The 12,030-nt window shown below is 41.8% G+C and overlaps 1 protein-coding gene across 32 annotated transcripts in view; it reads right to left on the bottom strand.

Moving 5' to 3' along the window:
* The window catches only part of camk2b1 (calcium/calmodulin-dependent protein kinase (CaM kinase) II beta 1), a 71,866-nt gene that overhangs the window by 27,340 nt on the left and 32,496 nt on the right, over positions 1 to 12,030 (bottom strand). For 12 of the 32 annotated variants that reach the window (XM_051074992.1, XM_018700675.2, XM_051074996.1 and 9 more), the window contains exons 10-13: positions 10,951 to 11,073; positions 10,705 to 10,788; positions 8,659 to 8,701; positions 48 to 85 (exon numbers count right to left, since the gene is read on the bottom strand). In XM_051074992.1, the coding sequence (XP_050930949.1) occupies positions 48 to 85; positions 8,659 to 8,701; positions 10,705 to 10,788; positions 10,951 to 11,073 (288 nt within the window). Of the gene's footprint in view, positions 1 to 47; positions 86 to 5,980; positions 6,077 to 8,658; positions 8,702 to 10,704; positions 10,789 to 10,950; positions 11,074 to 12,030 lie in introns of all 32 variants that reach the window. The other 20 variants (XM_051074987.1, XM_051075009.1, XM_051074986.1 and 17 more) reach the window with 3 other exon arrangements.

The following is a 12,030-nucleotide window of genomic DNA, read 5'->3' as shown; positions in this document are numbered from 1 at the left end:
AGACAAGAAGAGAGAGGGAGGAGGAAGAAGAATGTCATCACCCTTACCTTGACATCTGCCTTTTTGTTGAGCAAGGTCTTAGCTGCTGCAATGACAAGCAGAGGCAAAAATATCCAGTCAGAGGTGAGAATGAGCCGCAACAGAGAAGCACAGCAACAATGACTCACTGTTTTTCAGAGACGCTCAGTATCTGCTACATCTTTAATCTACAGTAAATTAAAGCTCTCAGAGATTACATTCATTTGACTTTGTGAAATAATGCTTGTTACTGACCCCTGCGGCAAAATCGCCTTTTCACAAAATAGCAGCTGGGGAAACAACACCTTAGCACCTTCCTGTTAAAGTGTTTACACTGTATTTTACTATTGCAGCTCTGTAACTCTTCCAGCTACGCAACCCTGCCACCTCCAGAAGTCAGTAAATACTAGGAATGGGTATGAGTAATTGATCTATCAGTCATTCGCTGCAACCCGCTGATACTTTCCTCACAAAAGCAGCATGTGCTTCAAGTTAAGTTGTACTTTGATTAATCTGGCAAAATTGGATTTATTTAAACCTGCGTGAGGCCCACGCGTCATGGTTAGACCACATTATGATGGAAAGCCTGGGTACTGATGTGTGTTGCTATCCACACATAAACGTTTCCTTCTAGTGATGCTGTGCAGCCGAGATACCTTCTAAAAATAACAACTGTTTCCAAAGCCAAGCTCATTATGCCATCACACGATCTGTAAAGTAATTGAAAATCACTAACCCCACTATAGAGGCACATTAAGGTGACGTATGGGCTTTTATAGATCCAAGAAGGTCTCAAGGTGTTCAGCGCTAAAGACCAAAGCTCATTGGTCAGGTGGACTGGGAATCATTATACCCATCACCGTGTTTATCTCCCCAGCCTGTCCTGAGTAGCTACCCAGTACAATTGCCTTAACAATACACTCCAGCTCATTGTTCCACATCAATTCCCGTGCCAAGGTCCCCTCGTGGCCGCAAGGAAGCCGAAACAAAGATGGCCACCTCGCACGGCAGCCATCTAAACCCAACAATAAGCCCTGCCTTAGAGAACTCTGGTGGGGCCTTAAGGAGGATTAGTCTTCAGTCTGCTCTCTAATGAAGGGTAATGAGGAAGCCGGGGGGGAAGGAGAGGAAGAATGATACCATAGACACAGTCCTCTGATGAGTGTAATACCCATAATCCCTTACAGCAGTGGGAACTGTGTGCAGACAACAGAAGACGGTCCGCGGGGCTTTTTACCATGACTGCACCGCTAAAGCTACGGATAGCAAGGTGGTCTGATAGCATTAGATAGACGCGTGTTCACCCAGAGGGGCCCCCGGAAATAAGAGCCAGACACTCCGTGATGTTGGTGTCGGTGGAGACGGTGGGTGTGTCTGCGAGGATGTCAGACAGAGGATTAACACTAACAAAACACCAGATGTTGGCGAGATTGAACGAGGAGCAAATGAGTGTATTTTTGCCGCTTAAAAGTTGATACCAACAACGCACTCACAGACCGGCTGGGATTATACAGCTCCAACCATCGACACAGGCACACAGAAAAGGACTTCAGGCATACAGGAAGTAATGAGTTTTACATTTCCCATTTTGGTGGATTATCTGTTTGGCTGTTAAACTGCACATCTCCTACAGCAATGATTTCTCTATGTCTGTGTCTCTGCACCTGTGACCATTCTCTCTATTAAAGCACAAAAAACAATAATTTTTGAAAGCTAAAGTTTGATTTTCAAGCATTTTTGTTCCAATAAATACACTGTATCTCTGTGATCTATGGACAGGGAGGAATAGTGATCCATGTGAAAAGCAATCTCCCTGTTTCACAAGAGAAGACAGGCTAGAGTCAAAAAGAATGGTTCTTTAAATATACTTTTCCACCTCTCTTTATACTCACAAGAGGACAAGTCTTTTTTCCCCTGATACATTACAACTGCAGGTAGCTACTGAATCATATTTCTAACTGTAAGGGTGCTTACATAAAAAAATTTCTAAGTATTTATGGCTATTTTTAGTAGTCATTAGTATAGACAGAGTGCTACTGAAAGCACTGTTTTATTAGATATTTGATGTCATTTGAGGACTTCTGAGCAGACTCCTACATTATGACCAAACAGCAGTAATCTGTCTGTTATATAGTTGTATGGCTACATCTTAAAGAATAAATTAGATTAATTTGGGAGATAATAGTGCCTATCACCTGCCAGTTCCCAAGTCCCATACTCTTCCTCTCCCTCTCTTACTCCCATAGACGTGATCCTTAATGGGACTTTTTAAGGGGCTGAGTGCAAATTCAAGTCTAATCACATGCAATCACATCAGCAGCCAGCCACATTACATAAAACACTATTTTTGGCGGTCTGGGTTTTTTTTTTTTCTTTCTCTCTGCCACTCTTTCTTTCTTTCTTTCTCTCTCTCTCTCTCTCTCCCTCTTTCCTCTGTCTCTCTCTCTGAACACGAGACATACTGTAGCTCCTCTGTGAATTTCTCACGTCCATTTCCAAACATGTTCCGAGCCAGAGAGCACTGAATTTTCAACAGAAGCCTGAATTCCCTGAGAATTTCAAATGGGCAGTGATTTCTTTTGGGGAGCCAATCAAAAGGAGGCCTGAAAAAGCACGTCCTTACAAGATGACTTTTTAAGATGTAGCTCGAAAAGGGAGACAAAGATCGAGACAGACTGATAAAAGTTGAATACACTACCGCCACCTTTTTGTCCTAGTTTTCTTTTTACTTTTCTGCCTCAGTGACACTGTATCCCATGCTTTAAGTGAGGTTTGCATATTCAGCAGTCATGGACAGAGCAAGGGGATAAAGAAGCACTACATAATCTGGAGGGATGTGAGAGTGGCATGAACGTGCATGGCTTATTGTTGTGCTCTTCTTGCTCAGTCTCCTTCCAAAGGCTGGTTGTTACTGAGGAGAAGAAATGGGGTCAGAATAGTGTCAAGTTCACTCTCTCATATTCTCTGATGGCTTTGGCAGAGGATATGAAAGGAGAACAGAGAAGAGTAAGGAGAGGAGGAATGAAAGTGATAAGAGTATTTCACTGTGCTCTTTCCAAACACCATTATTAAAAAAAATAAAAAATAAAAAAACCTGAACTGAATGTTGCTAAAAAAAAATGGCTTCAATTCCAGAGGTGAAGATGAAATCTCTGTGGAAACCTGAAAAAGTCAAAGGTAGCTTAATTCAAACAGAAGGTGAAGAAGCAGTGGGTGCTCCTTACCTTGCCACAAATTACACATGAAGCAATAAGAGAGAGGAGGAAGAGATTAAAACAAAAGTACTGTCACTGATAAATCCCCACTAAAAACAGGCAAGATGCACCACTGCAAGAGCGAAGCAAGGATGGGCATGGACTCGCATGAAGATTCGGTGGTAATCACACAAGCTGAAAGTTGCCTTCTGGAAATGAAACCAGGGCTTGAAGTGACCCATTCAGGTGCAAGACTGCCTGAACTTTTCCTACATAATATGGCATATGGAGGGCCATATGAAAGATACATTTATCCTATTCCTGCATGAGAGTACAGTGTAGTAGATGGTGACTGTATTTGTACGTATGAATATGCAAGCTAGAGTGAGGCCTCCAGTAAGCCAGTGAGGTAGAGTGAGGCTGATAGGGGGAGGCAGCCCACTATAAATATTTGATTGGAGCCTAGTGAAGGCTGAGGGACACAGAGAGGACTGTGGAGTCCCAGTGGACCACAGAAACAAGGACACTGCTACTACTTCTGTCTCCTTAGCTCAATGCTAGATTGTCATGTGAAGCTCTTTGTCATTTATGCCTGCGGTTCATCCCTGCGTATCCCGAATAAACACATTAGGCTGGATTCACATTCATTTAAATGTCCTCAGGATCTACTGCCCTTACACTTCACTGAGTGAAGGTCTGGAGCTTACATTTGGGTTTAACAGCATTAATATTCTTCAAATAAACAGCATAAAAAAACACTGCTAATATATTGAAGCTCAAACAGCCTCTTCCAGCAAACAAGATCAGAGAAGCTGTGCTCATTGGTGAGGGCAGCCAAGGATGTAGCACGCTAGATATTTCTCTGACCAAACAACAGCTAAAGGCAAGTAAATATTAGATTTACATTTGTCGGGGGGGAGGGCAGAAATAAGACTCAGGGGATGGCCATGTTGCTCTGCGTCAGCCGTGAATGCAAAGAGGCAACTGTCTGCTATTAAGGTTAGCCCTAACAAGTTGATATGGCAATGGTGGTTCAGTACATTTCGGAAAATGTTTTAAAACTTACAAAACATCAGCTGTGGTCGCTGCTTGTTTTCAATGTCTGACAGTGTGTTTGGACAGAGAAAGAAGCAAATTTTTGTTTCATCTGTGCAGCCCGTGTTGATTTACCACAAACACTCAATGTACCAACTGTACAGACGATAGCTTCAAGCTAGCTAACAACAGACACACTGACTTGTCTGTGTAGGAGTGTGTCTGTGTGTGTGTCTGAGTTCAGCTCAAGCTTAAAATTCACCACAAACTCCGGCTCTTTCTGTAATTTCTCTGCGGTCTCTCTCCTTTTTCCTTTTCCCCGTATGTTTAAGGAGCAGACTCTTAGGGCCCCCGGATAAGGTGGAATTGTTTGCTCAAGCTGAAACATTTGCAACTTGTGCAGACACTTTTTTGTATTTTTTGCAACACCCCGGGCAGATGCATTTCCACTGACTTTGTATGCCATTGCAATGCCATCCAAAATTCACCTCAAATTCTGTCTGAACACACAGTAAGACTGCAGTTAGTCTATAGAGTTTAAAACTGAAAGTTCACTACATGTCTAGACTATTGGCTACAGCCTGTGGGCAGTGCATATTGCTTTGTATAACAAGTAGTAAAAAAAATCTGAGCCACATAAACAGTATGTGGACTGTAGGAGCTACAGCTCATAGCTCAGTCAGTGGGCTACTATGGGATCTATCATCATGAAACAGCAGTAAAGCCACAGCTTCAAAGGTTTTTTTCACTTCATGAGAACCAGCCCAGTCTTGCATCTTCCACAGTGTTCACCATGCACCACAATCCCCAAGTGTTGCAGCGCATGCACCAGTCCAGTGCCCCATGCAGCATTCACCGACAGCTCCCGGGCAGTTCCATCCTTAAAGTGACAGGGGTGAACTTTCCAGTGTCATTGTCAGACAGAGAAAAGAAGAGAAAGGGAAAAGAGGAGTGAGGGGGAAAAGTGAGATATGAAATGTGTGGCGGTAAGAGGGAAAATGGGAGTGGAAGTATGAGGTGACCTGAGAGACAACAGTGACAAGAGAGGTAGAGATGACAGAATACAGAAAAAGGAAAATGGGGTAAAATGGAGTGATGATGTGACAGAGGTGAGGTGGGAGGAGTGAGAGAGTGAGAAGGGAGGGAGACAGGACAGGACAGGACAGCGGTCTGGCTGGGTCGAGGCCATGCTCTGTGGCTGCTTCTGGAGATGAAGGTGAGAGGATGAATACAGGTGATGACAGCACAGTGATAGGCGCTGAAGCCGACCTATCAGATCTCAGACAGGAGGTGACAGATGTGCTGACATGGAAAATGACAGCAGTAGCTGAGCTTCCATCCTTTACATCAGAATTATGAGACAGCAATGTAAAATGGGTGAATTGAAGAAGGTTTTAAATGATGCTTCATCTTACTGTCCTTTCACCGCATCAACATCTTTTACAATTATCCTTTGTGAGTGTAAACATGTTGCATAAAACCTGCTAAACAGCTGAATGGAAACATAGCTAATGCTGCTGCTGATGAGTCGATGGGAGATGTAGTTAGCCGCGTGGTCAGCCATCATGCTCTGAGCTCCCATGCTGAGGAAGGAGGGAGAGAGGAGGCAGAGAAAAATGAAAGAGAGGAAACAGAAGAGGAGGGAGAATAAGAATAAAGAGTGAAATACAGGGGATAGAGGAGGGGGTGGAGGGGGGAGGGGGTGGCATGCCCTGGGTGAGCCACCATGCTACCTTGTTCCACCAGCCCCGCGGTGGTGCCGGCGGCTGCAGCCACCGCTGCCGCGGCCGCAGTGACAGAGGCTGGAGCGGTGGTCTGCCTGCTGCCCACTGTTAAAGAGTCCAATACCCCAGGCACACGTGACGAAACAGAGTTACAAGGCAAGAAGGAAAGGAGAAGGAGGGAGGAGAGAGGTGAGCGGGGAAAACAAGGGGTAGAAGGTGGAGAAAGGGTGGGATGGCATTTAGAAAGCAGGGTAAAAGGAAAAGGAGGTGAGGGGAAGGCGTGAGTCAGAGACACAGCAGGAGGTACAGAAGGTGGGCAGGGTGGGGGAAAGAGAGAGAAAAGGTGGGACACAAAGAGGCGGAGACAAACAGGGCTTATTAGTTTAGAGACGTGGGATTAATACATAAACACAAACCAATGAAAAATCCTGTCACATATGAATCCGCTGCTCTGACAGAGGGGTCACCAGAGAAAAATGTCAGGGAGAGACACAAATCTTCACTTTCACCTGAGCCTCTTTGACGCTTGCTTTTTGTCTCTATGTGTACCTGGAAACAGCGTTATTGTTAGGATGATGATGGTGATGATGATACAGAATTTAGTCAGTGTTAGTAAATGTCAGACCTGCAGTGCTCACATATTGAGGAGATTTACTGTGGGTATGTATAAATCTACAATTTAAAACTATATCCAAACCTGAACTTCATCCATATAACTTACATGGTATGACTACCACAGGGCATTACATCAGCATGTAGGGGTAAACATATCCACTGAGCTGTATAGCTGATGATTCATAATGTATGATGAGAATACAGTAACCCATATTGCATAAAGCACTGATGTTGCTTTTGCGCTGATGTAATGTGCCACTGTTATCTCTTCCTGAAGGTCTGTCTCTTTATTCATTTACTTTTTTTTTCCCTTTTTAGCCGATGACCTCGTACTTGTAATGGAGCACCGCTTCCTAAGAAGAGGGAAGAGAGCGAGGAAAAGGTGTTTTGAGAGTGGTGACACAGCCAGGCCACACACCCGGGTCAGTGTGGGAGTTAAAGAGCCGAGTGGTTGCTTAGTGGATGTTCAGACCATTTCCCATTGCAAAGCTTAACAGTGTCAGAGCCGGCCGCTGTGAGTCATGTTTACTGAAGCAGCATGCTTGCGCACACACACACACACACACACACACACACACACACACACACACACACACACACACACACACACACACACACACATCACTCAGACACACACACACATCTATATATGCAAAATACACAGGTACTGTACATGAACACAGACACTGTGGTTGTGTTAACAGAACAAATATCAAGGAACTATTTTGATTCCTATGATACTCCATAATACCACAATGTCAGTCATCTTACAAACTGTCCTGACTGCACTTAAGTTCTTTATCTCATTTGTTGCTGCTTGCTGACCACAGCAGTGCTGAAAACGTCCCATTAAGTAAAACTGATGCATCACTTTTATACTTGGATCTTGGTGTCTATATGATAAATTAGGAGAAAGAGGTACAACTCCTGACTAAAGAAAGGCATTTGTGAGAGAAGTCTCTGAGGCATAGATGTACTAAATTTTTACAGCAGAGATTTAAAATCAATGTTAAACCTTCAAGGAAGTGTAATATAAGTACAGAGATATACACAAATACAAAGACGAGTACACAGACACAAACACATCCACGGCTTGCTGATCAAATTCAATGTTTCCCCATGTTTTACTGCAGCCTACAATGGATTTTTAAACCTTCTGCTTCAAGTTCAAATGGTCTTACATGTTGAATTTTTACACAGTGAGGACATTTGCAGCTTAAGCTTGGTTAAGTGTGAAAATGTGGTAAACTACTGTCAGTGTGGAGCTTTCCAATCAGCTCAGATAATGAGAACAGGAGGGAGATGTGGTGGTTGTGAGCTAAAAGTTAGCAAAAAAAAAAATGCTGACAACTGACCTTTGCTGTTCAGTTGGTGTGAACAGTAAAAGCTTTTGGGTTACATCCGAACTGAATATGCTTTTCAATGTGAAAATGTTGTAGAAACGTCCCATCAGTGTTGTTTGTAACTTCATGAGGACAGTGTGTTGTATTATATGGGTGTGTAAGTGTTGTCGCCACAGTTAGAAAAAAAAGACTTGAATAAAAATGAGGGAAACACTGAAGTTGCACTGAGATGAAATGAAGATGTGATTTTGCTTTTGAAAGCATGCTCTGTACACTTTAACATAAAATATATCTCTCTCATAAGGGAGACAACTGAGTCTGTCACTGAATATTTACTGTTACTATTGTTTACAAGGCAGCATGCCACCATTTTGGCTGAGGAGAAAATCAATCAATCAACGTCTTTATAAGTGGCTGAAAAGGTTTCTACCAGTGATCAGCGTGGATTCACAGCAGTTATATTAGACACAGTTTTAGATGAGGAATCACTTTAATAGTCCTCTAACATGGTGCCATGTTCCTCAGACTAAACTGATTTATTTATGTTTAAAAACCTTTTAGTCCCCCTCAGTATTTAAGTATTGACATATATCAATATAACTCGCATGCAGACAGTAAAATCTCTACATTTAGCATCTTTACATAAACTATAAATTGACTGATGTGTCACAGATATGAATGGTACATTTACAGTAATGGAGGATAAAAGAATTATGTGGTAGTGCTTACCAGAGAAATTTCGAGAAACCAGCATGGTCGTAAGAATGGCCCCCTGAGGAAAGAACAAACAAGAAGAGCTGTTCGATTTTAACCATCTAAACTGGGAACATAAGACGTTTTCATACAAATAAACCTTCATGTTGCCACTCTGTGTCACTGACTCATGTACCACAGTGGTGATTCAACCAATATTCAGGCAATTAAAGCTTTTAAATTTTGTTTAAAGATTCTGTTGCCATGGTTAACAACATCCAAATCAGTGTTGAAATGCTTCTTTTATCTTTTTAATTATTATTATATATCCATTAGAGAAAAATCCCAAACAGTACATGAAAAAAAAAACAGTAATCCAACATTATTCATCATGCATCAACATATTAATAATATCATTCATTATTCCAGACAAGGACATTTAATTCTGATAGTCTTACATGGTAACAGCTCTGACACTGGGACAGGGAAACGTGATCACATGACAGACTCACAAGTTACAGCTACACTAGCAAGAAACAGTCAAGCAAATCAAGCAGAAATTACAAATTACACAAAAACATTAAGACAAAACTACTTTATACCTGTTTACTTCTGTATTAATCTGATATAAAAGCATCTACAACAGGGCCAGACTGACAGAGAACAAGGCAAGGTTAGGACAAACTAACTTGAAAATGAAGTGTGATTGCAAACTGAGTCAGCAAAACAGCTCGGAGCACAAAACTGTGCAGGGATATCAGCTCAATCCAGAGAGAGAAAAGAGACAAAAGACATGTGACAAAGGGACAAAGAAATAAAGGGAGAGGAGGAGATGAGTAAAGCAGCTAATCTTGACACTTTATTCTCTGGAGAGATCATTTAAAACTGGAACTTTTTATAGGGCTATAAAAATGGCACTGAGTTGCAAATAGACCATAGTAGTTAATAGCTGTAGAGGTTGATGATATGATTATAGGATAACGCCACTGTCTTATTTTATTATTTTTGAGAGTAAATGATTGATATCTTTGGAATCTGCAATGTAATCCAATAGGAAATTGTCCACATCACAGTGCGTCCAACTGAAGCTTGAAAAAAAACTGATGAACGTGGGTGTTTTTGTCAGAGCTTGATATAATTTTGGAGCATTTTTACTAAAGAGATGATGCTCCATAGTCTGACTACACTACACCGTCACAGCAGCTCCAGTCAGATCCTTCTGGGCTCATATTCAGATGCCTTTATACTCTTTGAGATGTCAGTCTGTGACGTTCAATATTGTTCCAGCTGTTTTATCAAGGTGTTTTGTACTACTTTTGTCACTCTCGCTTTCTCTCATCATGTTCTTTCTATTTTTGTTCCTATTTCCTGAGAGTCATTCAAAAGATTTTCAGGATAGGTTTAACCAGACTTCTAGTCGATATGTATTTTGTGCAGCACCTTTAATGTTCAACAGATGGTTTTAGTTATGTGTAAAAGAATACAGCCCAGAATCTATGTGCATATATAATACTATTACCTTCTTATCAATATTTCCCTTATTGAAATTCTTACTGTTCACTATGTGATTGAAAGTCTGACCTTGCCAGCGTCCGTTTCTTTTAAAATGTGAAAAGCCAGACGACTGATTCACGCTGATGGCATGTTGGTTGAATGGTCCAACATTTCTGCCTGCAGCCACCTGTGTTTCTGCTTCCAGTTTGCCATGTGCTGGTATTTGAGCCATGCCAAGACTGGCCAAAAGCAGCAGGGGAACAGTGACATGCTCCAGTGACTAAGCTGTTGTATCCACACAAAATGTCAGTATTAAATCAGTGTAGAAAGGAAACGACACTTGTAGGAAAAGTATATCTTACACTTCAGGACATTTAACTGATAATTATATCTTGAGAGACTCAAGATATAATTGAATTTAGAGGTCACAAACATCACAAGAAAAAGGAACTAAGGAGTGCAAATACTACTCTGCAATGCTTCAGTGACCCCAAAATGATGAGGAAGATACAGTCGAGGGATTATTAGAGCAGAGCTGTGTTAGTGGAGACAAGGAAGACGTGGGAGAGGGTGAGCTTGTAAACAGACCTTGAGTTTCCTCCTGGCATTGAATTTCTTCAGGCACTCCACGGTCTCCTGTCTGTGCATCATAGACGCCACTGTGGATCGTTGCTGGGGAAAGGAAGAAGAAAAGGAAGAGAAGGAAGAAAAAGAAGAAGAAATTATCAAGGGTTTTTGTGTTTTGCTGTCCTTTCTGGGCGTGCAGCAGTGTTAACAAGATGTGGTGAACTATAACAACTGTCTGCTTGTCCGTCTCAACATGGGGACACTTACGCAGACCCATGGGTGCTTGAGGGCCTCCTGAGCGGTGATCCTTTTGGCTGGGTTGATGGTCAGCATCTGGTTGATCAGGTTTTTGGCCTCTGGGGTGACTGTGTCCCACTCTGGGGAAGGGAACTGGAGAGGCAAACAATACCATATATCTTCACATTCACCGAAGTCTTAGAGAACCAGTTTAAAATATCAGCTTTTTCATTTTGTGTTCTTGGGATTACTCTATGCTAAATTAAAAAAAAAAATGCTGTTAAATCTAATTAAGCAGAGTCATAATAAAAGACAACACTTGTCACTAGTGAAGATGCTGAATATCAACAAAACACTGTCAATTATTTGCAGGTTCAAACAAGTTAAAATCTATACAGGTCCTCAAAATTCAGTGACTAAAATCATTGATTACCTGAGCTACACAGCAGTTACAGCTGACAGAAAATCTTATAAAGGTTCCATAGTCACTTCACATTTTATTTTTTGCATTTAGGCCATGTAATGTCTTTATTTCACTTGTTATTTCTGGTCTTACAGCTTTCTAAAATGTGTACCATAAGATTCAGATTGGAAAACCAGCTGCGTCTTGTAATTTCTTTGACTTTCTTGTCACGTGTATCCCTGTGCTTCATTTGCATGTCTTTGTTTTTAATCATCAATTAAACAACACATATCACCTATTTGTATGTCTATATATATTTTGAAAACAGGCAATTATGAGACATGAGACATTTCTGCTCATAAAAAAGCTGCACTGCCGTTACCAAACTGTGAACAATGGCTACAGTGCTGGATGAGCTCACAGTGCCACCTCTGATACTGAAGCTGATTTATTAGCATCTTTTTGTCTCTTTGTTAAATAGCTTTGTAGTGAAAATAGATCAAATGGGTGGAGAGAGGAAGAGGATGGCATATAACATGGGTCAGATGAGAACCAAGGATGCTGCCAGTGCATGCGCCTTCCACATTTTAGCCACTGTGCCCCTCTGTCGCTGTATATCAGAAGGCCAGTCCAAGCACAGCCCCCGGCAATTTGTTAAGAAATTCTAAACCCATCAGGTCCTGTTGTGTTTAGGCATAAATGTCGAG

Source organism: Lates calcarifer, linkage group LG13 (assembly GCF_001640805.2).
Source record: "Lates calcarifer isolate ASB-BC8 linkage group LG13, TLL_Latcal_v3, whole genome shotgun sequence".
Classification (NCBI taxonomy): Eukaryota; Metazoa; Chordata; class Actinopteri; family Centropomidae; genus Lates; species Lates calcarifer.
The sequence above is the reverse complement of the archived record's forward strand: the minus strand, read 5'-3'. Positions and strand labels throughout refer to the sequence as shown.